Here is a 24,852-nt window from a genome sequence, read left to right as displayed (position 1 = left end):
GTAGCTACTTGCGATATAATATGAACTGATTGGATGTCCATTAGAAGGCATCGCAATGAAGGACGAATCAATATATTTATGCCTTTTTGTATCTTCAGTTATTGGACTCTATTGTCACTCAATATTAAAGGCTTTCTCAGCGCGTAAATAATAAGACAAAGTTGTCAAATGACGACTCTGTACATATATATGTACATAAACAAAAAAAATATGTAAGAACTATAGAATTTAAGGATGATGGATACATACATTCTGAAATATTTCATCCCCATTTCTTAGTAATTAATTATTAAACTAGTACAGTTAAAGTGCTAGCAAGACTCTACAAACGATTGCAACACCAAACAACTACGGCAGATTTTATTTGCATGATAAAGCATCACGTATACCCTAAAAGTATGCTCGATATACGAGTATGTATACATATGTTTCCTAACCATATAATATACTCTCCTGTAACTCCAAACAAGAAAATGCTTTCAGAATTCGGAATAGGAAACACCAAAGTCCCCTTTTGTCTAAAGATTACTTTCGAGTTTAAGGGGAAATTGATTCTGTTGCGGTGACCTTCGACAAGTATTCTTAAAAAATATATTTCAATATAATGATGATATGATGAAAACTATTAAACCTTGAAAGAAAGAACAATAGAACATTCCATTAATAAAATACACGCAAGAGTCCAATGCGAAAACTTTACGCCAAGTAAATGAACATTTAAATATTGTATAGATCGAAAACAGAGTTAAATTTAATCTACAGCTTCATCGCTGTCCGACCATGAAAAATGCAGATGGTGCCAAGATCAGAATGAGGGCCAAAGCAACGACCAGGAAGGCAGTTTTGGGAGCTTTCAGCTTCTTTTACAAAAAGTTACACAGAAACTTTTTTAGCTCGGGCTGACAACGTCCTCTTATCAGTTGACAATGGGTTTAGTTTGCAGAATGCTTTCAACCAGGATACAATTATTTAAGAGCAAGCCAAATGTACCGAGAATTTTTCCAAAACGATGCCGGTAGGAGGGGCTATAAAAAATAAGAACGGTACCGCACAAGCCCAAAAAGAACATTTCTTCAATGAAAGAGAGAGAGTATAATGCAGAGACCCTCGACCAAGCACCAACCAAAGATTTATGTATAATTTCAAGCTCGTCCATCAGGTTCAAAGCCAAACCAAGCTGCCAACAGAAAAATTGACCACGTCCGACATTTCGAATAACAATGACTGTGCTAATTTCCACATCGCAAAGCGAGACAAGTCACTAGCCATAGAGCGCGGCTGGGAAATAGAAAACGTAATTTATCGTTTTGAGTTATTCGACGGAGTGTCTTACGCTGTGCGCATTGAGAGGGCATTGAGGAGCCTGAAGCCGTGCGAAGCGAACACATAATTAATCTCTACCCGCAGTTGATATTGGAATATGATGAAAGTCTTTAAATTAGTTTCGAGTAATCAATATATTCATATTTCATGTATTGCTTTTCTACAGCGGTGTGAAAAAATAAAAAATCTTGTCTGCGGTTGTTGTTTTCTCAAATAAACCTTAGGCTGTTCATTTTGTGCTTCGGAATTACAAAGCATATAGTTAAATACATATATTAAATCCATACATGTTTAAATAACAATAAGCTGTGCACTTTCTACCTGAGCACAACGACGGAATATACATACATATATAAATAACTCTTTATGTACCCAAAAGACTAGCAGCTATGGCTTCTGCATCCATCAATGTTAGCTTTTGTGTTAACTTTGATTTTTTAAGCGCTGGCTCGTCATAATCATCATCAGTGTCGCCGTTTTCGTCTTCGTCGTTCTCGTGACTGTCACTTGATTGATGACCCGATTTGTTTGATGAACGGACGTCTGCCGATGCATTTGCACCTTTATTGTAGATTTTGTCAGGATCTGGCAGCCAAGACAAGTCTACTGAGCCTTCGCTTTCATCATCTCCGCTTTGCTCGTCTCCATCTTGCTCATCGTCTTGGCTGTCGTCTTGCACCGCCTGCTCTCGTTCAGCCTTTCGTTTGAGTTTTTCCCGCTGCTGCTTGTGACGTTTTTTAACCAGCTCCCTAAAGCGCTCTTTGTCATACTTATCCTCCTCGGCAAGCAGCTTGCCCGAGAATCCAATGTCGATGCCTCCATCGTCGTCTTTGCTCTGTACAACCAGCTTCTTTGTGGCAGCCAGCGCCTTCATTTGATTGCGCTCATCTTCCAGGGTTTGGCCGTCTTCGTCGAACTTAACTTTGGAGTTGACTTGAATATTTTTCTTCATTGCCTTTTTGGCTAATGCCGCCTTAGTGACAACTTTCTCGCGTTTGGGAACCACCAAAGGAACGTCGTTGTCTTCGTCGTCGTCGGTTTTTGTGTCCTTGTCAACGAAGTCATCGAGCTTACAGTCGTCGCTAGGGGCCTCATCAACATTGTGGTCACGTCGCTTGACTTTAATGAAGTCTTCATCCTCCTCGTCTTCGTCGCCCTCCCACCCAAATTTCTTGATTAGTGGCTTTTTTGCTATCGCTGGGGTTTCTGTTTTGGTAGCAGTAGCATCAGCCTCCACAGATCCTTCCACCATTGGTTTATTTTGTTTAAGTCGCCACATCACCTTCTCCAGGAAATTGACGCGTGGAGTTACCGCCAAGCCTAGGGATTGTGCGTATGCATCCAGATCGAGACTCAACACATTAAACAAACGTTTATTCCGCATCAGAAACACAGACTTTAAGTAGGCCAGGAAAGCTCGTTGAGCCGAAGCTCTAAGCTCTGGAAACTGTGCCAAGAACGCTTCAATTTTAACGCGTGGCGAGAACAGTTTCTTAGAATCAATTTGTACACAGCGTATATCTACTTTCAGCTGCTCTTTTATAGCATTGATCATGAAGTCTTCCTCGCTGGGTGTAAGCACAAGGAGACATTCTCCTCGAGTTTTGTTTCGTGCTGAGCGTCCCGCCCTGTGAATATACTGAGACACATCTTCGGGACAGTCTAACTGAACCACCCAATTAATGGCTGGGAAGTCAAGACCGCGTGATGCTACGTCTGTGGCAAACATAACAACTTGGCTCTTTCGCAAAAAATCCTCATAGATGGCGATGCGTCGATCTTGGTGCAAAGTGCCATACAACGCCAAAAGACTTACACCTGGACGCAGCTTGCAGAATATTTCGTATAAATATTTGGCCTGTTTGCAGCTGGCTACGAAAACAATAATCTTCTGCTTTAGATGATTCTTTATAAACGACCACAGTACGGTTATTTTTTCGTGCAGTGGTATCACAACATAGCTTTGCTGTAGTAGCTCCGGCACAGCTAGCTGGGCTCCTGATGTGGCGGCATTCTTTAACCGCTCGCCCGAGCCGTATCCAACATAAACAGGATCGCGTAAGCTTAGTCGCGCTAGATCTTCCACCGTATTTGTTTGTGTTGCTGAGAACAGCAAAGTCTGGCGTTCGGGCGGAAAGTTTTCTATAATTGAGTTAAGGGTTTTTTGAAAGCCCAAGTCCAGGCAGCGATCTGCTTCATCGAGTACCAGCATCTCCATTGTGGTTGTATTGAACAGAGGATTTTCGTCCATGTGTTGGAGTAGTCGACCTGGCGTGCAAATCACAATATTGCACTGATCCATGCGGGTACGTTCAAATTTTAAGTTTTTGCCACCAATAATAAGACCAGCAGAGAAATCATGGTGCTTGCCCACCTTTTTGAGCGTTTCAAATATCTGATAGGCTAATTCCCGCGTTGGCGAAATAATGATGGCCCCCACACCGTCGCTGCGAGACCATTTATTCACAAACAGATGTTCCAATACCTGCAAAGCCAAAATTTAGTCTTCAATAATTTGTGTATTGTTCAACATGTGTCTTTTTACTTACGGGTATTAAAAAGGCCAGCGTTTTGCCACTGCCAGTAATCGCGGCGCCCAGCACATCTTTGCCCTGTAGGGCAGGTCCAATGCTCTGCCGCTGCACCTCGGTGGGAGTTATAAATTTGGCTTCAGTAAGAGCCTTTTGAGTTTTTTTCGAAAGCGGAAATTCGACAAATTTTTTGATGTTGTCCGGATTAATGTCGTTATATCTATCCTGCAGTTCTTTTATTTCCAAATCAAAAGCAGCACGCTTCGACATCTCTTTCTGTGGTTTCTTTTTTTGGTTACCTTTGGTCCTTGGACCCTTGCTTGGTCCTTTATATTTATGTTTCTGCATTTTATTTACTTGGAACTCCTTTCTTAAAAACACGTTTAGTCTCGATAGAACCGATAGACTCGATTTATAAATATTTTGGATTCGAGATGAGCGATATATATGAATACAATTTTGGTATTTTTTAAGTTAATTAGATTTCCAATTAGTTTTGTAAACAGCTGCTCACGAAGCATTCCGTGATTATGGTCACCCATTTTTTCTGTTATCAATTTAAAACACATCTAGGAAAACCAGTATTGCAGCCATTTTATACGCTTACATAACATAAAAACTAGGCTGAAGTACAAAATGAGATGTTTCATTTTGGATTTTTAAAACTGTTGTGTACGCACACATATGTATGTATGTAGGAGTTACCTTTGATATACATACATGCTTTTGTTTGTGTGGCTCGTGACCAGACTACAGCTGTGAATTCGGGATACTCGTTACAAACATGCAGGTACATTTCACTTAATGCTCATCTCTGATTAAAAACAGACAGACAGTTGTAGGAGAATTTTTTCAGGCTCATGTAAATTTTTGGAAATTAAAATCACCCCTACCACACCAGAACTGTCAACAATCGCACGTAAAGTGTCCGCTGCCAATGCCAACAGATGCTGTAGCTGTGCGCCAACCACGTCATGGAAAGTGAGAAGATATTGATGGCTGCAGGAGTTACGGTTGCGGCTGTAGTTGGTGCCTTTGTATTTTGGGGTCCTTCGGGTGAGTAGTGGTGCATGTTGTGGACCTGTGCTTTTGTGAGCATATAGAAAGGAGAACCTATTAAGTAATATTTACCTTCCCAGGATCACGTTTGCGTCAGAGGCGTGGCCAAATCGCTGGACTTCATAACTTTGGACAGACCTGCTTCCTCAACACGTTGCTGCAGGCGCTGGCCGCCTGTCCGCAGTTCATTGCCTGGCTACAATTGTACAATGGCGCCTCACCCGATCGCAAGAGTCTCATTAGCTCTATGCTAAACACGCTTGAGGTGGTGAATGGCACACATGCGACACTGCGTGGCGATCCACACTCACCTGGTGCTGTGCTGCGTGCACTTAACTCTCTGGGCTGGGTCATACCTCAAGAGGAGCATGATGCCCACGAGCTATTTCATGTGCTGCTTTCGTCGCTGGAGGAGGAATCAATGAGACCGCAGCCAGTGGGCTGCTTGTCCGATGCGTTGCCTGGACCAGGCGACAATGAAGACGGTGAAGGTATTGGCACTGGTGCTGATGCAGGGTACCGCCAGGCCAATGTAACCGCCATTACTGGAGCCAGCCAGCGCATTGGTGATCAGCCCAATAGGCCATCAAGCGCTATGCTCTCTGATTTTCTCAACATGGAGTACGACGAGTCAACCAATCTAACACGTCTCGTGCGTTCCGAAGCACACACGCCCGACTCTCCAGCCTCGGTTTGTGAACGCGATGCGGCCGATCGTATTGGACTAATGGATGCAATATCTCCCGGCGCCTCTGTGCTTGCACAGAAACAGCAATTTGGCTATCAGAATCCAATGGCTCTCAATGAGTCCATGGAAATGGATCCGTTGGCATCGCCAATTTTGGGTGGGGAGCGCTTATCGCGCCCACGTCTGCCGCAGTCCCAGCAGTTTAGTGAGGGTCTCAATCGTCGTGTCTCAGCATCTTGCCGCTCATTGGAGCGACTCAATCGCGGTCCCGGACGTGTTTCTATCTGGTCAAATATGATGCCCAGTCAGGTGGCGCATCCCTTCCAGGGCGCCATGGGCGCGCAAATTGTCTGCAACGGCTGTGCCTCTAAGTCTGCAGTGCGCTATGATAAGTTTGAGAGCATCACTCTCAATCTGCCGGCTCAACGACGATCAGGCCTAAGTCTCGGTCATTTGCTAAGCGAATATATTACTTCGGAGGACTTAAGCGACGTTAAGTGCGACTCATGCAATGAGATTACCACGCACACCAAATCCGTAACGTTTGCCAAGCTCCCAGCTTGCCTTTGCATTCACATTAGCCGCACAATGTGGCTACCCACTGGCCAGATTTGTAAGCGTACGGACTACGTGCACTTCCCAGAGAGCCTATCAATGGCTCCTTACAGTTTTGTGCAGCCACATCTGAACAGTCAGGTAAGTCAACGAAATACAACTGTCGATCATCTGAAACAATGCAGAAAACTGCATGCAAACTATAAATATTTATACGTTGTTCCCTTTTTATGTGAGTTTAAGTCTTTATTCAGCAATTACACTATTTCCGTGACACAAAGCTGGATAAATATTTAAACAAATATTGTGCTTAATCGTACATTTTATTAAAAAGTACATAAAAAGATTGTAGAAAATGCAAGAAATTTTATATTATATATAATATTCATATCTGTATACAGTGTGGTAGGTTATTATATCTATATGGTATGTCCATACTTATATCTGTTCTTATTTCATTTGCTTAGGCGGGTACTCCTTGGGGCTCCACCATGTCGCTGTACTCCTCGAGCTTGCCTATGAACAATGGTGGTGCCGCTGGTGAGGCTTTTGGCGCCATGTTCCCCAAGAACCTCTATCGCCTGCTCGCTGTTGTTGTGCACTCGGGCGATGCGAACAATGGACACTTCGTCACTTATAGACGCGGTTCGCTGCGCAACGCACATCGGTAAGTCCAAAAGAATATAAATATGCGCCTTCAACACTCAATAATACTCGTTCTTACCACTACTACCCTTCGCAGCTGGTTCTATACATCGGATACTATCGTGCGTGAGGTTACCATTGATGAGGTCCTAAGCGTACCAGCATATTTACTGTTCTATGATCGAGGTCAGCCTCGTCAATTCCAGTTGCGCTAAACTTAGAAACCGCGCAGTTGACAGGCATTAGTCAGCCTATGGCCAGGGAGTAATTTCGGGGCTAGTCATTTTTCGCAGTCAAGAGCGTGGTGATGCAAATTAAAATCTTTATTACTAATACTTATTAAAAAATGTTTATTACGGTGGCCATATATGTAAAGACACACGCACCACACCTTCATCATATATAGTTATATATAAATACCTATTAAACGATCTACATGCGAACACATTAATAATAAGTACGTACATATATAGCAGAACGGTCTCATGATGAAAATTGCTGCTACAGCAACTACAATACCAATAGCTTCGCCTGCAAGCGAAAGCTACGATTATACCTTTATTTGTTATATAAAATGCATTTACAATCTAAATGGAATTTAAAACTCTGCGTGTGCTTTTAGGTGTCTATATGTAGCAGTAGAGATCTAACCACCAATTGTTTGCGCGTTATTTCCATAGGATACAGAGTTCAAAGAGAACATAAATAAAACAGTCAATAAACTGTACAACAATTTTGTTTTATTCATTATATTAAAGCGTATGCGGCTGGCGTTGCTGCGCCGCGACTGCCATTCTTGTTCCGTTTCTATTTCCATGGCTCTAGATGTGGATGTTCTTTCACGTATTTGCCAAAGCCAAAGTCTTCCTTCTTGTTCCGTTTCTGTGGCTCTAGAACTACATACATATGTATGTACGTAGCTGCTCTTTTTTCGTTCATATTTTTTGGTGGCAAATTTAGAATTCGATTTTACAATTGAATGAAATACTGACAAACCGATGAAAAAGTGACTGTCAAACAAATGAAAATGAGCAGAAATAAGCCAGGAAACAATGGTTGATCGCTTTGACGAATCGAAACGAAACTTCACAGGATCCAGGACCCACGGGACTATTTCGAATATTGCCACAAAATTTGAACAAAATCGTTTGAGCGGTTTCAGAGTCTATAGCGAATATACATACATATATACATACTTACATACATACATATTTCTACATTTATATATGTACATACATGTATAGATTATAAATTTCAAATTTGTATTACTCTTACACATCGGCTCAGCGACTGCGGTCTGGCTGTACGAGATTATGAAAATGTTCTTATACGTACATATGTATTACCTCTTTCCAAGTTAAAATTCTCGTGCCTCTTGACGAATACACACTATCAGCCCTAAAATGTTTGCAAATATTGTCATAAGATCTTAGTATATTGTATATTATGTTTCTTTCGAAAAAGACGGAAAATATAATAAAATAATTATTAAATATTAAATGTGTTAAAACAGAGGTGTTCCCATTTATAGGAAGGAGAACTAGTTGGTACATTTAAATGTAACTGCTTTTAATATAAATAAAAAGTGTGTACACACTTCACCTAAAGGATTTGACCAGTGTACTCACTTGAAGCAGCTTAATATGCTTTATTCAGTCACACTCACGTATTTTTCGAGGAAGTGCCGTGCGCTGGTTCTTCGTCGAGCTGTTTTCGTTTTCAATTATTTATCAAACATTCATTTATGATTCGGACGACAACAGCTACATCGTAGCGTCGATTCATTTTTCTTTCGGCTATAATCTGGTATAAATGTCAAGTAACAACAGTAAAAAACATAATGCAAGATCGCATTCGCGCACCTCGCGTTTTACACCAAAAATAACAGAATATCTCACAGAAGTCGCCGTGGATCGGGAGCTGGAACGCTTTATGGTATTCTCGTCGGCAAGCAGCAGCAGCCTTGGCGCGCAGAGTAGCAGTAATAGCGCCGGCGCGCGTTCTTGTGTCATGCGTAGTAGCAGCAGCCGCTGCCTCGCTGGGGGTGGAAAATTGTTATCGCATTCGTCGCCTGAGGTCGAAGTGGAAGAAACCGAAGCGACAGCTGCCGATGCTGCTGCCTTTGCAGTTGCTGGTGCGGTCATTGCAGCTACAACGGAATGTACTTTGGAAACCAAGTCGGAAAAAACAGATGCTACCCTTATAATACCAATTGTTATGGATTCCGATGGAACACCAGCATCTACGTCAAAATCGGTACAGTGCACATCGGCATCTGCTGAGGATGTGCGGACGCCGCCGCGTAAAATGCTCACGAAGGATACACAGACTCCCGAGTCTGCGTTGAAGACACACAAGCGTCTCGAGTGGGATCCTGCGGCCGATGTGGGATATAAGCGAGCCGCATCCACTAGCAACCTAAGTACTTTGGAGCGTTCGGTGTTGGAGGATCACTTCTACAAAGGTGGAGCTGGCGCATTGCCAGAGCAACACGGTGATTGCGTAAGTCGTGTCAATCATTCGGAGTCCGACTTGAATCGCTTGCAGGTCGAGCAAGAGCAATCAACGCCACCTCCACCACTGGCCTCCAGCACTTTCGTCAATCGAGATCGCACTCTGCCGAAGCCCATTAGTCAGGCCATTGCAGGTCGTTGTACTCAGGGCACTAACACAACGCTACTTAAATATCAAAATCAGTCGGCACAGACGTCGACGCGACGATATAGCAAGCAGGCGCATGAATCTGGCGCCACCTCAAGATATAGCAGTTCCGCAGCTAGCAGCTTTGACTATCGCCACTCGCGTCCATCTACAGCCAACACCATCACCAGCAGCAACACCAGTTCGAATGTAAGCGCTGGAACCGTGCCGACTTCAACGGCGGAGCTGCAGCGACAGGAGCAAGAGTATAGGGCCCAACTTGAGCAAGTCCTTCGCAGGCGGCGAAGCGACAACAAGGAAAATGTGCAGCCAGCTGCCAAGCTAACCCCATCATCACCGAAACGCGATCTGGATCTCGGCATTGAGCTGCTCTGCTCTCTGGTCAACAAGCGCAGCCTTAGCCACGGCCAAAAGAAGCATCTCATACGTGACATTGCCAAGCGTATCGCTTGCCTGGATCTCCTGAGCAGTAGCAGCCGTGATGGCTCGGCCACAAGCGCCAGTCTGCGTCAGTCCAAACAAAACTCCCACAGCAGCGCCAACAGCACAAGCAGCAAATGTCCCAGTCAGAGCCAAGGCCAGAGTCAGAGCCAAAGCCAGAGTCGCAGTAGCACGCAATATATATTTGCTAGAAATCGCAGTGAGGTACACGAAGCCACTTGCGCCGGGTCCCAAGACAGGATGATTGATAAGACAGCTTCAACTTCAAACTTGCAGCAAGTTACAAGTCCTTGTTCTTCAATAGGAGTTGAGACATCAACTGGTAGGTCTACAACAGATATAGTTTCTCGACAAACCGAGCCTGTGCTGAGGGCAGCGAACTTGGATGAAGGTCTGAACCAACGAAGTGTGGTTTCAGCTCCAGCCGTGTGTCAGAAGCAGCCCGTAATGTCGAAGGTTGGTAACGCCGCCTTAGCTACATCCAGTGGCAATCAACTGACCATTCCCGATGAGACTGCAGAGCCAAATACGAGTAGCAGCAGGAGCAGTGGACGCGCCCCCACCACTATATCCGAAGCAGCCACAGCCTCTACGACCAGCAGCAATTCCAACGAACTGGTCACACAGAAGACAAATGTGAAGCAAAAGTCAGCCCGGGAATCGGCTGCCGGAAGTAATACGGATGCAGAGCTAGTGGCCATGCAGGAGTGGCTTAACCCCATGACGCAAAGTGAAATAGAGTACGAGGAAAAGCGGAACCAACAGCAGCAACGGCTCGGCTTAGACACACAGCGGCGCAAGCAGATCGATTGGATTGAGTCTGAGATCGACCGACTGAAGTCGTTGCGTAGCCTGCTTTTTGGCAACGCCCTACAGCCACCGACGCAGGTGTTGCAGATTGAGAGCGACCCTCGCTCGGCGGTGCCAAGTGAGGAGCTCATTCGAAGCCAACCGCTGGTGATTCAGCCCAGCACTTCGGCCAATTCCGTGCCCCTTAGCTCCAGTGTTGAGGTATGCATTGAGCTTCCGCCGCCCACAGAAGGTGAACAAAATGTGCCAAAGCACCAGGCGGTGCAGACCGAAATGGATCAACCACCAGCAGTGCCAACAAGACATTCGCTTTTGGGACGCAGACCAGCACCACCGGCACCACCAGTGACGCCAGAGCCAACGCCACCATTGGCACCACCAGCACAACCACTACCACCGTCACCACCATCTGATCGACCAGCAGGCCGAAAGCAGCGCAGCAAAATGGCCACGCCGACGTCCAGCACAGGACACAGTTGCTCCGGTGGCAGCGAGAGCGTCTGCTCCTTTGTTCAGCAGCGCCAGCGAGAGTTCATCGAACATTATCAGAATAAGCAGCAGACCCAGCTAAGCGCCTTGCTGCAACAGCACCAGGAGCGTCTGCAGCAGCAACAGCAATTCACGCAGCAGTATATGCAGCAGCAACAACATCTACACCACCAGCACCAAAGCCTTCCGTTGCCGCCGCGATATCAGCAATGTGTCTACCCACAGCAACCACAATGCATGCATTATGACCAAACGACCGTGGCTGCCGTCGCTGCCACCGCGGCCGCCACTGCTTATGCAATGCCACATCTAACCAGTGCCGCCTATACCTGCATAGATGATGGAGCTGTTTATTATCAGGTCGGGGATCCCCAGTGTGCTGCAGCATACGTACAAGCAGCAATTGCTACTGCCACTGCGACTGCCACAACCACAGAGGTAACCGCAGCCTGCACCCTTGCCACAAGCGCAACCACATCAACCACGTCGTCCTCATCCCTGCTGTGCATCTCCTCGGAAATGTCAATACCCATGGGCATGGTCAACACCTCAGAGACAGCAACCACCACAACCACGACCCATCAGTATGATGATGTCGCCTGTGCCTCACGTCACATTTGTGGTGCCAAGTCGCGACACCGCCATCATTGCCATCGTCATCATCACAAGCACCACCATCAGCAGCAGCCATCGGAGTGTGCACCACCTCGCCAGGGATCGACAGCCACTTACGCAGATGTGGCTGGCGATGATCCCACTGGCTGGAGTTCTCATCTGGGCAGCAGTCAGCGCACACGTCTCATCAACTGCGTCCAGATGCGTCCGCGTGGCATTGCCTACGTTCTCCAGTTCACCTCCTCCCACCAGCCCGGTGAAGAGGCTTGTCAACTTACCAGCGACGCTCTGTCCCTGCAGGATCACTTGCAACGTGCCCGACCCAAGTTCTGCGCAAAGTCCAAGGAACGCAAAGCTATACTCAATCAGATGCAACTGCTTCGCAATGCCCGTCGTCGGGAAATGGACGAACTTATCGAGAATACCAGCCTAGAGCATTTGGATCAGCGTCTGCGCGAGCTGCCGCCCCCGCCCACATGTATGTGGTCTCCCAACCCCATCTAATCAATCAGTGAAATAATTTGTATTTATTCCATGCAGCCCGTGTGCGCGTCTTTAGCACGAAGGAGATGAAGGCTCTAACGAACAAACGCTGCGAGAGTCTCCCCGAGGTTTTGGCCGCCAAGCGTAGGGAGCGCGAAGAGCGACGTCGTCGCAACAATCGCATAATGCGCGATGTCTTCAATCGGGTAAGAGAGCGCCGATGTTGTTTCTAGCATTAAAGTAAATCCAAGGTGAAGATTCATTGCTTGTTTTTTATTCCCTGAAGGTTGGAAGGGTGTACTAGAAATTATAAAAACGGAAGGATATACCTACATACCATATCTATTTGATCAGCACGACTAGACTGTCTATTCGTCCGTCTGTATAAACAGCGATAACTTTTAAACCATAATAGCTAGGGACATCAAACCTGTTATGTAATTTAATAAAAGGTCTTGAAAGCGTAACAGAGGTGGGGCATTTGGAATTTTGGTAAGACTATATACGACTCGCATTTAAAGGGAAAGAACGGGTAAATAATTTTAAAAATAAATTTGAAGAGCTTAGGTCTGATCTAACCGAATCGAGAAATATACGCCACTCATTGGCGTTTTAACATGCACTTCAAAAGAAACAAATGCTTGAAAAGAAGCAGAATTCTCACTGAGATATTTCACGAGCACTTGGGGAGTGCATTATTTTATATATATTATTATATTAATATATGTATATTAATTTCTATGTACGAGTATATCAAAGTAAGTTATAATATCTATCAAAGAAGAGTGCTTACTTATCTATGCTACGGATTTAAGGCTATCCATTTCTCTCTTTCCTCCTTCTAGCGTTTACAAAATCGGGTGCGCAAGGGCCAGCTATCGCTCAACCATAGCCGGACGGTTATTTAAGGAGCAAAAAAAGGACTTTGACTCGACCTCGACGTATCTGCCAATTTTCCCACCGAAATGTTTTTTTTTTTATTTGAAAATTTTTTATGAGCTAATTATGTTTAAATCTTCAGGTTATATTTCTTATGCCAGTGCAGGCTTTTGCTTTTCCATAATTGTAATTGATGGCTTTTTTCCTTCTGTTTGTCAATAAAAAGCGTTCATTCAGTGAAGAGTGTGTTTTTGTAGCTTTTTGTTTCTTTAATTCGAGATAACATTGTGATTATTAACAATAAATATAGTGTATATGTATGTATATTGATTTAATTTTTTCATTTAATATTAATAGTATATAATTATAATTTAGATAAACTTTTGCAAGCCACTACTCATCATCAGTATAATTAACGCTCGACTTGTATTTTTATTTGGTGTTTGCTTCATTCCCAAGCGAATCTTAAAATTAATAATAACAGGACGAAAATCTATCAACAAGGAAAGACAAGACAACGACGACAAAAATATGTGAATTGTTAACTAGTTGTAAATACAATGCCGAGGCAGGCAATGCAGCTATGCGATAATTATTTAAATGTATGTGTATTTATAATTATAGTATGTATCTGCAGATATTTGCCATTATAGTATATATTTATAACACCCGCTATGCCAAATCAGGTCACAGGTCTCACATTTATTACGTACGCGTCTCGCATCAGGAAACATTCGAAGAGAGAGTGGAGGGTGGAGAGGTGACTGAAGGAATTTCGGGTATTCGATATTCGTAGATATATTGCGAAGCCCAACATGCTATTGTACATATGTTGTATATATAGAAGGTATATATGGGTATATAGTATAGGGGTAGCTGCTATGCGATTCTGATAATTTTGTCTTTTTCTTTTCGGGCGATCGTTTCTTATAATAATTCGGCCCGCTCTGCGCAAGGCACCTGGCCTACTTCCTCTTAGATCCTAGTAATTGAGATTGCTTTAAACGGTGCACTCGCCAAATTTTATAAATATGCATTATTCCTAGGGCCGCTCATTTGCGTGCCACCATGTCGAGGCCTCCTTCTTCTTCCATTTTCGAGAGGAATTTGATGACACGCTGCGACGGTTCGGTCTGACGCGCCATATCGATCAGATCCAGCAGCTTTTTGATGCCAATGAAGACCCTATAAGATACGATAATATTAGTTTAAACCATGACTGTGACAGAAACGGCATTCGATCCGAGCCGAATTTTATAAACTTTCATTTCGAAAGCAAAGACATCTTAAATTTTGAACAGTTTTATCATGAAATATATATGGTGTATAGTATATGGTGATGAGAAATCTTTGTACAAATACAATTTCAATGCAGATACCTGAGAAAATGTAACATACTCGAAAACAATGTTATTTGTAATTGTTAATTAAAAAACTTTTAAATTGTCCTTAGAAATGGCTCAATTTCTAAACAAAACGAATGAAATTGTATTTTCTTCATGGACTCGAAAACGACCAAATGCTTGTATTTCTTTGCACTTAAAACAAATTGGTTTCAAAAGAATGGTTTGAAATAAATGCTGTATACACTATATATTTAAATGATAGGCAAACCAATTTAATTAAAATAAGTAATTGAATGAACTGTGGATCAGTTTTGGGGGGGTCGGTAGGTCTTACGCACCGCTTGCCAGCCATTTTCTTGCCCACGGTATGAAGTTCGCTCTTGCTGAAGATGTCCGTGTCCTCGAGAACGGCCATTACGTGCTCAGGACTGGAAAGATTCGGCACGTGTAGAACCGATGTGAAAGCCGACAGCATTTCCATTTCCTCCAAGACCTCACTATTTTATAAAAAATAAAAAATCGATGACAGAATTAGGAGCAAAAGAGTCCGAAGTTATGCATTCTACTGACCGTCTGCTGGTGGTGCAGAGTATGAAGAGCTTCCTTCCCTTAGGCGGCTGTTTCTTAAACAATACCAGCAAAGCTTGCAGAGTCATGTTGGAGTAGCGCGGTCCAATAGGGCCATAGTCCAGCAGCCGCTCCACATTGTCCACCACAACGCAGCTGAGGGTGGAGCGATAGGCATCGTCGAAGATCTGCAGGAGCATAAAGTTAGCATTATGTGATGGATATTATGTGATCAGAGAAAGCAGGCGCACCTTGCGTATGTGCAGACATTTGGCCGATTCGGTAAAGCCGACCATATCCTCGGGCGAGCAGACCTTCACAAAGGGGAAGTCCGACATCTTGGCCAGCTTGGCTGCCAGCGCACTCTTGCCCGAATTGGGTGGACCGGCCACCAACACCGATACGAGACCACTGGATTCGGGCGCCTTGGCCTGTTGTACGTATAGCATGCCATCTTCCAGAAGATTGGCCACCGGCTGGCCCCAATTACAAATTCCACGGGCCAGCATGTTGTCCAGTATTTCTTGGGCCGTGCCGAAGGCGGCTTTGATGTCATGCTCCAGAGAATGTAGGAAGTCAGCACGATTAACCTTCAGCTTCTCCAGGGCCTCTGGGTCAACAGTGACCTTGGTATCGGCTTTTATCAGGCGATTCATTGCGCTTGACTGAGCGGCGCGTACCAGACCCTCGATCTCAGCGCCGCTAAAGTTCTTAGTGAGCGAGGCGATCTCCTTGCAGTCAACGTCATCGGCCATTTTGTTGAAGTCGCGCATCCGTTTGGTGTGAATGTTAAGGATCTGCACACGACCCTGCTCGTTGGGCAAGCTGATCTCCATTTGCACTTCTAGACGGCCGGGACGAAGCAACGCGTCGTCGATCATGTCCCGACGATTGGTCATGCCAATGACCAGAATATTGTTTAGCTGATCGACGCCATCGATCTTAGTTAGCAGCTGATTGACGACCGTGTCGTGGACACCACTGTTGCCGGCAACGGAGCCGCGCTGCTTGCAAATGGCATCGATTTCGTCGAAAATAATGATATGCAGGCCACTGTTGGGGCCCAGACGTTTTTCTTCCTCTTCGGCGTCGGCAAACAGACGTCGTACATTGGCCTCTGATTCGCCCACATACTTATCCAGAATCTGCGGACCGTTTACAATCTTGGGCTCGCGTGCATTTAACATTGTGCCGATTTGGCGTGCCATCAGAGTCTTACCGGTGCCGGGAGGGCCGTACAGCAATATGCCCTTGACGTGTTTACAGCCCAGCTGCTCCACCAGCTCAGGTGGAAAGACGCGTGAGGCGAACGCACGTCGGAAGATGGCGTTGAACTCCGTATCTAGGCCACCAATGCCCATTTTGCCAAAGTCCCAGTCCGGATTGATGATCGACTGGCGCACCACCTTCCCCTTTGACTTGCCTTGCAGATTCAAGGACGAGTTCTCGGCCTTCTCGAACTGCACCACCGTGTTGCCCAATATACGTCCAAAGCGCACATTCCTCATGGCCGGTTGCTTTCCCTCACTCAGGGACTTCGGATCGATAGCTGGTGGCAGCGTTTGTGAGCAGTTAAAAGTGAACTGTGAATGTGAATTGGAAACATAACCGTTCATCACGTACCTTCAAGCGTCTTCACCACCAGACCAAGCAACTTCTTGTCCTTGAAATTGAAGACCAGAGACTGACCGACGGTTAGCGCGAGGCTAGCAAATTGCATGGTGAACTCCTTAGCCATTTCGTCGGAATCGTACGGCTCCTGAGTGACACTGCGGTGTTGCGGACACGTGAATAATCATAACAACTCATTACATAATCGCCTTCAGACCCCCTACTTACGTCTTCTTCTGCAGAAAATCAGTCTCGAACGAGACCGAGGTGATGACATCGGAATTAGCATCGAACCGGTACGGGCGTACCTCGAGCTCCTGATTAATAGACAGCATTGCCCATTTCCGCTGCACCAGCGAGAAGCCCACAAAGCCACTGGGCACCTCGTTGGTTTTTTCCAGAGCAAAAATGAAGTGCTGTCCGGCAGCTGGAGAGATGTCCGCATACCTGAAAGACATAATGCATGAGTCTTTTGACTGAGGCTAGGCGCTTTAAGCGCTAACTACTTACTTGACCTCGTCGGGGAAATCCTTGACATTGACTATCGCCCGATTCGTGAGCGACAACTCGTCCGTGGGGCATTTGGTGGCCTTCAAACGCTACGCAGTGCGCGGTGGATGGGGTGGCGGTATGTAAGAGGTTATCAGTTTTAACACCTGCTAATTGACATTTATGTAACATTTATGGGACAACTCACGTAAGACATGTTTCTTAATTTTCTATATTTATCTGCCTTGCAGGTGCTCTTGTCCTTTTAAAGTAACGTTTACGTAGAGTAACAATTGTGTGCAGGAATGTGCACGTATTACTGGTTGGGGGTTGTTGTGGTTACAGCCTCCCTGTTTGCGCAAGGTCTGCGCAGTACCGCCTGTGCCCGTTACTAAATATTGCTGCGGATTATCGATTCAAGAATCTCGCTTCGTAGTCACAGCAGTTTAAATTTCGTCTCACTTGACTTTAATTGATGTCTATATCATCGCTAGTTCTCAAGAACTTACGAAAAATATTGGTGTTGGATGCTCAGCTCATTTGTATTGGCAAGAACAAGCTGCTTGCTTTTTGATTGGGATTGTTATGGCAAGTACCGTTATTGATTTCTCGTATCTCTCTACGCGCGTTTGATGTATCAATGTGACCAGAGCCACAGAGAGTGAAAAGGTACAAGTGTAGTTTCCATAAAGATACCAAAACAAATACCACCTAAGCATCGTGGTGAGCATTCAAGTGTGGTGAGTAGGGATGGGCATAGATATAATATCGATATTAGGATGGAAAATTTAAGTAAAATCCTATTTTTATTACGATATATCTCCGAATCTGTTACATTATTTTCCCCGCTTTTTATGTATGTACTTCGTGAAGCTTGTTTGATTGCGCACTTCAAGTTATGTTAAACCTTTATGTATATATTTAAATATTTATTGATACTTTATTTATTTATTTATTTTAACATTTGTAACTTAGAATTAATCCTAAATCACAAAATTTATTGATACTTTTTTGTTGGTTTCTTACAGAATCACCCAAAAGCAAGCCAAAATTTGGGAAATTTTCACAAAAATTCATTCGGTATCTGCTCGATGCAACTTTTGCAAAAAAATAGTGAAAAAGGCTGGTAACACAACCAAACTAAACGCACACGTGAAAACGACTCACAAAGGCGAAACGATTGAGGAGCGGTTGAATGTACAGCCTGCAATTGAAAAAAGTTTTTCTGATTTGCGGTCCTGCCTAATAGGTGGTGATAAGGCAAATCAGATTAATAAATGTCTTTCATACTGGGTGGTTAAAAATGATAAATCCTTTTTAATGGTGGAAGAAGAAGGATTTAGGTAATTCTGGAGCATATGTTTATTGTCCACCCAAATTTTGGAAATGATATACAAATCATTCCACTTTTACGGTCCACTTTGAAAGAGATTTGGAACTCGTCTCCATTAATATTGGTGTGACCGAATTAACAGAGCAGCATATATAGGCAGCACACTTTCCGTTGTTTGCGAAGAGTGAGGCATTCAGCTCTATAATGTTACGGCTGTGGTGACAGACAACGCAGCAAACATGACAAAATCACTCTCCGCTTGTAGCGCACACGCTCAACCTTGTAGCTAAATGTGCATTGCATATTGAATCTGTCAAACCACTAATTACAAAAATAAAAGGAATAGTTAAGTTCTATACTTGTTAACAAAGCTGTGCTGCCATCCGAGAGCTTCGTAAGTGGAATTATACTGTTGGAAATACAGAAGCGGTTTGGGCAAATGGAGCAGGTAAATAAAAACTTCTTAACAGACACTCGGCTTCGACTTTCTTATAAGTTCGAAATGAAATAAAAAATAAGAACATTTTTAAAAGTATAATCTCCCAATTTCAGTCAAATTTTTAAAATTCTAAAGAGAAATATTATCATTTCATTGTATATTTTACTATACGGTCTCAATATTGGCAACGGCTACAAAAAGTATTTTTTTAAAAACAAGCTGCAGCAATAAGAAACTGCCAAGTACGGGATGGAATTATGATAAGGGTACATATCCAAGCCTTGTTGAACAGCCGTACCGTGTGAGAGGCTGTTTTCGACGGCTGGTAGAACAGTGACCCCGATCTGAAACCGCTTAAGCCCCGAAACCGCTTGCCGAAAAGTGATTGGAAATTTTAATTTTACCTTATATACCTTATGCGCGATATTTATGTTTCATCATTTAATTTTAGTAAATTTGACTGCACCGAAGTGAAAACAGTGCCTTTTATCATTTGATCTCTATTGAAATTGTTTCATTACAAATATGTTATGTTCTTTATTATTTTTGAATTAATTAGTTAATTTATTAAACTTTTGCCTTCCTAAACTATAAACACTCAACATTTGCCAACACATTTATTAAAAATTCTTTTTATTTCATAATTTAAAAAAATTTAACGGTTAAATACCGATATTTGACATTTTCGATACGATATTCTATTAGATATTTTGTCCGATATAAATATCGGCATTTTCTTGTCGATATCCCTAGTGGTGGAAGTTCAAACAAATTCTAATTAAATTTAAGTTTTACTTCTTAGTCCTCTTATTAAAAACAATATGTCCGTTTAGTCAGTAATAATTATTCACATTTTGTCCTACAGCTTAATTCTGCTAGTTTCAATTTGACTCGATTTTGGGAAAAACCTGGGCAATAAATAGTTGTAGTTAAGTATATATTTGCTTAGTTAATTGTGTAACCTAAATTGGTATCTGAGAATTGTGATATTGTTTGGATTATGTGAGTTATAAGTAGTTATTTAAATAACTAAGTACTTATAACATATTTAATAAATAAAAACTACCTTAACGCAATCAGTTCAAACATGAATGGTGTTAGCAACTGGTCGCTAGCAACTGGTCGCTAGCAACTGGTCGCTAGCAACTCGCGCGCGTTTTTCTAGGCACATTGCGCTCTTTCGAACGTAAATTCGCTATAAATATTTGAAATAAATATGTAAAGGATGCCAAGAATATTGAAATGAAAATAATTACGAAAAATAGTTATGGCGTAGTTCACTTTGAAAAAGAGTTCAACGCCCAACAGCTTGTATTTATTTTCATTCGTATTTAAAGTTTTGTAGCGAATGGTGCTCGCACAAAATTTGTAAGTTAAATAAAAAACTAAATTCTTCGTTTTTAATAAATCCGCTTCATTGGAATTTCAAAATTCAATTTGAACAAATCTTGGCCTGAAACACCGGAACAGAAGCAGAGCCCAGCGCAGCCCTTTACTGACTGATATAAAAAAAAAGGTTAGTACACAATCAAACATGTTCGACAACACCATCGCCACCATGAGTTTCGTTCGCGAGCGGCACTCTTCGGACTACCGACCAATGTGTAGGTTCGTGGTATCGCAGCGCGCTTGTCTGTTCGCCTATTCGTTTCCATGATAATTGTCAACGTGTTCGTGTGTTGGCCTTTATTTGAATACTCTATAATCGAATCGGATTTTTTTTTTACGTGTGATACGTGTGATTTTAATATTTGTTAAAATTGTTTTCGCGCCTCATGTGAGTGATAAGATATGGGTAGCTTTATGCTTTTTTTTCGTGTGTTTGTGGCAGTGGTAAGGGTATTGCTATTTGGACAGCAAGAGATCCATATACCAAAGATCTATGAACGTCCTCATTTTCGTGTTTGCTCGCCTAGACTCGCACCAATATGCATACTGGAGGTGGTAACGGAGGGGGAAACGGAGGGGGAAACGGAGGGGGAAACGGAGGGTGAAACGGAGGGTGAAACGGAGGGGGAAACGGAGGGGGAAAAGCAGCGACCGCGACCTTCACAACGTGCGAATAGCAAAAGCAAAAAAGTTGCCAGCAACAAAATGACAATGTTGCATACACAAAGTTGCCGCAATTCGACATTGTGTGCAACAACACCAACACGAACTAGAAAAGCAACAGCAACATCAGCCGCTACGAAAAAGAGAATCAAGAAAGCCAAGCACAGGCTTAGAACTAAATATGAAACGACTGTGCCTCACCTGCTATTCTTTACGCTGCTATTATCTGGTCATTGCCAGCAACTGGCCTGGTCCTTTAATTTAGAGCAACGTCTACCAATTGTCAAATATGGACCGAATGTAAAAGCGCATTTTGGCTACTCGGTAGCCACACACACTATTGGCGAACATAATTGGCCCAATAACACGAAATGGTGAGTAAATAGACGGACCCAACGCTAACGGCTGGACTCGCCACCGGTAATCGTTGTCGTCGTCGATTGAAACTGGTTTTGGAATTTGATTGTTTTTTTTTCGTTTCTTTTTGCCGCTTCGGATCTATCAGTTGTACCTTTATAAGTGACTACAAAAAAATATATAGATATAACTTTTTTATTTAAGACACCCATGCATGAAAGCGTGTTTGCTTTTGAAATCTCGTCATGCGTTTGTTTTGCATACGCGCCGATTTGTTGGCTTAATTGACTTTGATTATTATTAATACAACGGCATGCAAAATACACAACAAATTCATTTGGCGGCAATAAAAGTGATAATAACAACAACAGCGACATCAGCAGCGGCTTTGGCATTGGCTATTGCAGTTTTTGTTATTGCTGTTTGTTATTATTATTATTGTTGTTGTTGTTGTTCTTGTTGGTTCAAATGCGCAAAACAAGTTTTAACATTTATTTTCTCAAAAGCATTCAAATTAATAAATACCTACTAATGATTATGGATTATATTTAGTGATGACGTTATACTAACAGTAATAGCTAATACGCTCGATGCTTCAGTGACTTAATGAGCAGCTGGAAGCTGACTGAGCTGCAGTGCTCCGAAGCATTTGACGGATGCGACAAACTATAATTGGGGGGCATTCAAAATTCATAATTGAAATCAGTTGGTTTTTGAATTCAACAGAACTCAATAGGTGTAGGTGCAGATATAGCGATTAAATGGATTTTTTATGCATACACATTATGGGTATACATACATATAAGTGAACCAATTAATAATGGTCAAAAATATTTCGTGTATTATGCAAGTTGACTTATTTAAATGGATTTTTTGCATTATTGCTATGTGAAACGTGTGCTATTTTGATATGAAATTAAAGGTAACTCAATGACATTATTAAAAAGTATAAATATGTTTGTGCAATCATCAACCACAAATAAAAATAAGTCATTGAACGTTGCACTATCGAAAAAAACGTAGCCTTACCAATTAATAGTGGTTAGGGCTCGTATATACTATGTACAATATGTACCTCCATTTTTGATATGTTTCGGCTGATTCTCGATTATACATCGAAAAAATTCTTGTTGTTCAACATTTTTTAGTTCTCGTGTAATAATAATATTCCGCTAATCTCTCCCTCTTGCTCCAAAGATTATAATATGTACATTATAATTAAAATTTTTGCAGCCTTGCGAAATTGCGAACATTTGTGAACATTTTGGCAATTCCCCGGGGTTGCATATTCGGGTTAAGAACTGTGGATAAATAAATAATAATACAAATCAAATTTATCGCGTTTCTCCGCAGGGAAAACGTTTTTGTTCTTCTAAAGTTATTAACATTGTTCAGTATTTGTTTATTTCGTTTATTTGGAAAGATAAGAATATAACTCCAGCTAAGCGGTTTGTCAATATTAAACAGGACGTTCGTACTGTTTTTATGACTTTATTCCAATGTTCGCTCCTCGTTATCTCTTTCTTCAAAATAAATAAAGCATTTGGATGTAACCAAAATTTCAGAAATTCGTTTATACTTGTACTTGTTGTTATACTGTAAATTTACCGTTTCTGCAAAGATTAACAAGAAAGGATTGCTAAAGTTGGGCGGGCTCAACTCTTAAATACCCTGTACTCAGCCCACAAAAAACAAAATAAAAAAAAAATTAATTAAAAAAATGAAATTCATTAATTAAATTAAATATAAACTATTCAACACTTGCATACATACATAAGTGTTTATGAACAATTTCAACAGAATAAATTTACATCAGAATCGTGTACTTGTATGTATGCGGAAAAAAGTTGAACCAAAGCATCAACAACAGCTGCGGGCAGAGATTATATTTATTTTATATTTATTTATTCATTTCATCGACAAGCAATGCAGTCGATGTAAAAGAATATATAACAAATCAATGCAATACTAAATAAAACTAAAGAAATAAAAAGGCCTATAAAAATGACAAAAATGGCTATTACTTTCTTCATAATTTCACCTATCATGATGAAACTTGGCATACAGACACATAATCACTGACGGGATGTAGTTACCAAATTTTAGTTGGACTTGGGAGAATCTGGATACCAAGTTTGGTTATTCTAAGCCTTATAGTCTCTGAGATTCTTGCGTTCACCCAGACAGACGGACATGGCTATATCGACTCGTCTTGTCATCCTGATCAATAATATATATATGTACATACTTTGTGGGGTCTGCCACGCCTCCTTCTGTGTGCTACATACATTCGCACAAAACTAGTATAGCCTTTTACTCTTTGGGTAGAGGCTACAAAAAAATATGAACATAAACAAGAACTGAACTTTTTTGACTGAACAGAGCAGAGCGTTTTCCCAAAGTGCCCTTCTAAGATGTATTTTTAATCGAAAATCAATATTACAAGAACAAGTACAAGAAATAAAAGCCTAAAGCAAGTTTGGATGTTCAATTACAGCAACGAAATAAATGGTTAAAGTTGGCGGCAAAATAGCCAAAACAACAACTCAGTGCCCAACATTTTTTTATACATACAAGTAGTATGTATTTGTTTGCCATTAGTTTCTTTCACATCCGTTTGCCAAATTGAGCTGACAAATTTTAGTTGTGCTTGTCCACTGCCCAACGTCCATTCCATACATCCATACATCCATTCCATCCACCCATCCGTTCATACCGACTGCTTATGACTGTTCGGGCCAAACAAGGCATACAAATTTGCATAAAAGGCAAAGTTCGACGCGCGCCTCGCGTCACGTGCTGAGACACGATGGCTGGATCGATGGATGGTTTCAATATTAATATGAACATACATATATGTATGTGACTGCCGGACTTAAAAACTGTAATAATTTCTGCCACAATCCTTTTGAATTTCAGTATAAACATAATCATGTTAACAGTGGCAGTAAACATTAATAACAGACATACTTGTATAACAGAAAAGTTCGCTGTTGTAAAGGAATAAACAGATTTGGTGCCATAACCGTTTCGTTCAATTTCCAATATCAGTTCTGCCATCATTGCGCAACACTTGTGCTCATAACCATCGAGGTTCCTCTGCCAATGGTCACCTGTCAATTACAAACAAATTACTCTGCTGTGCTACCGGGCGTTGCAGTGCAGTTGAATCTGCTTAAATGGCAACAATAACAGCAACAACCAAAACACACTACTGGTAGAGTAAAGCAGCAACAAAAAGGTGCCGTCTAACTGTTTATACGACTGCTTGCCTTGCCTTGTCTTGTCTGGGCGGACAGACCGATTCGGCTGAACGAGAAAGCTCGGCAGACAACTTGGAGCCAAAAGTTTCCTGACACACAAACGAAGACAAAGACAAAGCCGAAGAGGCTGACGACTATGGCGACGAAGGCGACGACAACTACAACAACTACATTAACAAAAATAGTAACAACAATTGCAACCATAATAAAAACACC

The 24,852-nt window shown here is 42.4% G+C and overlaps 5 protein-coding genes across 6 annotated transcripts in view; 3 read left to right on the top strand and 2 right to left on the bottom strand.

Moving 5' to 3' along the window:
- Window positions 1-1,438: 1,438 nt before the first annotated feature.
- On the bottom strand, window positions 1,439-4,247 carry LOC115627504 (probable ATP-dependent RNA helicase DDX10). The gene is made up of 2 exons (XM_030523194.1): window positions 3,873-4,247; window positions 1,439-3,808 (listed from the first exon to the last, which is right to left on the bottom strand). The coding sequence occupies exons 1-2, from the start codon at window positions 4,200-4,202 to the stop codon at window positions 1,688-1,690; spliced, it is 2,451 nt and encodes an 816-aa protein (XP_030379054.1). The 5' UTR covers window positions 4,203-4,247; the 3' UTR covers window positions 1,439-1,687.
- A 442-nt stretch (window positions 4,248-4,689) lies between these two features.
- Window positions 4,690-7,236, top strand: LOC115627509 (ubiquitin carboxyl-terminal hydrolase 30 homolog). The gene is made up of 4 exons (XM_030523203.1): window positions 4,690-4,910; window positions 4,994-6,297; window positions 6,624-6,823; window positions 6,899-7,236. Exons 1-4 carry the CDS (start codon window positions 4,829-4,831, stop codon window positions 7,014-7,016), a joined length of 1,704 nt encoding a protein of 567 aa, XP_030379063.1. The 5' UTR covers window positions 4,690-4,828; the 3' UTR covers window positions 7,017-7,236.
- A 1,306-nt stretch (window positions 7,237-8,542) lies between these two features.
- Window positions 8,543-13,420, top strand: LOC115627475 (flocculation protein FLO11-like). Its single transcript, XM_030523154.1, has 3 exons — window positions 8,543-12,295; window positions 12,358-12,506; window positions 13,146-13,420. The coding sequence occupies exons 1-3, from the start codon at window positions 8,614-8,616 to the stop codon at window positions 13,206-13,208; spliced, it is 3,894 nt and encodes a 1,297-aa protein (XP_030379014.1). The 5' UTR covers window positions 8,543-8,613; the 3' UTR covers window positions 13,209-13,420.
- Window positions 13,421-13,475: 55 nt separating this feature from the next.
- LOC115627476 (vesicle-fusing ATPase 1) lies at window positions 13,476-17,797 on the bottom strand. The gene is made up of 8 exons (XM_030523155.1): window positions 17,401-17,797; window positions 17,214-17,302; window positions 16,932-17,150; window positions 16,716-16,861; window positions 15,344-16,641; window positions 15,096-15,280; window positions 14,864-15,022; window positions 13,476-14,364 (listed from the first exon to the last, which is right to left on the bottom strand). Exons 1-8 carry the CDS (start codon window positions 17,407-17,409, stop codon window positions 14,232-14,234), a joined length of 2,238 nt encoding a protein of 745 aa, XP_030379015.1. The 5' UTR covers window positions 17,410-17,797; the 3' UTR covers window positions 13,476-14,231.
- Window positions 17,798-21,016: 3,219 nt separating this feature from the next.
- Window positions 21,017-24,852, top strand: part of LOC115627492 (integrin alpha-PS1) — an 81,307-nt gene continuing 77,471 nt past the window's right edge. For both annotated transcript variants that reach the window (XM_030523180.1, XM_030523179.1), the window contains exon 1: window positions 21,017-21,390. In XM_030523180.1, coding sequence (XP_030379040.1) covers window positions 21,059-21,390 — 332 coding nt within the window. In that variant the 5' untranslated portion in view covers window positions 21,017-21,058. The remainder of the gene's footprint in view (window positions 21,391-24,852) is intronic.

The sequence above is a fragment of the Scaptodrosophila lebanonensis genome, unplaced genomic scaffold (assembly GCF_003285725.1).
Source record: "Scaptodrosophila lebanonensis strain 11010-0011.00,11010-0021.00 unplaced genomic scaffold, SlebRS2 tig00000096-arrow-pilon, whole genome shotgun sequence".
In the NCBI taxonomy this organism is placed as follows: Eukaryota; Metazoa; Arthropoda; class Insecta; order Diptera; family Drosophilidae; genus Scaptodrosophila; species Scaptodrosophila lebanonensis.
The sequence above is the reverse complement of the archived record's forward strand: the minus strand, read 5'-3'. Positions and strand labels throughout refer to the sequence as shown.

Coding starts and splice junctions, on each gene's coding strand:
- LOC115627475 (XM_030523154.1), top strand. CDS start 8,614: ATGTCAAGTAACAACAGTAAAAAACATAATGCAAGATCGCATTCGCGC. Junction 12,296..12,357: donor GCTGCCGCCCCCGCCCACAT/GTATGTGGTCTC, acceptor TATTCCATGCAG/CCCGTGTGCGCGTCTTTAGC. Junction 12,507..13,145: donor TGCGCGATGTCTTCAATCGG/GTAAGAGAGCGC, acceptor TCCTCCTTCTAG/CGTTTACAAAATCGGGTGCG.
- LOC115627504 (XM_030523194.1), bottom strand. CDS start 4,202: ATGCAGAAACATAAATATAAAGGACCAAGCAAGGGTCCAAGGACCAAA. Junction 3,809..3,872: donor CGCTGGCCTTTTTAATACCC/GTAAGTAAAAAG, acceptor TTGGCTTTGCAG/GTATTGGAACATCTGTTTGT.
- LOC115627476 (XM_030523155.1), bottom strand. Junction 15,281..15,343: donor AATGTCTGCACATACGCAAG/GTGCGCCTGCTT, acceptor ATGCTCCTGCAG/ATCTTCGACGATGCCTATCG. Junction 15,023..15,095: donor CTCTGCACCACCAGCAGACG/GTCAGTAGAATG, acceptor TTTATAAAATAG/TGAGGTCTTGGAGGAAATGG.
- LOC115627509 (XM_030523203.1), top strand. CDS start 4,829: ATGGAAAGTGAGAAGATATTGATGGCTGCAGGAGTTACGGTTGCGGCT. Junction 6,298..6,623: donor AGCCACATCTGAACAGTCAG/GTAAGTCAACGA, acceptor TCATTTGCTTAG/GCGGGTACTCCTTGGGGCTC. Junction 6,824..6,898: donor TCGCTGCGCAACGCACATCG/GTAAGTCCAAAA, acceptor TACCCTTCGCAG/CTGGTTCTATACATCGGATA.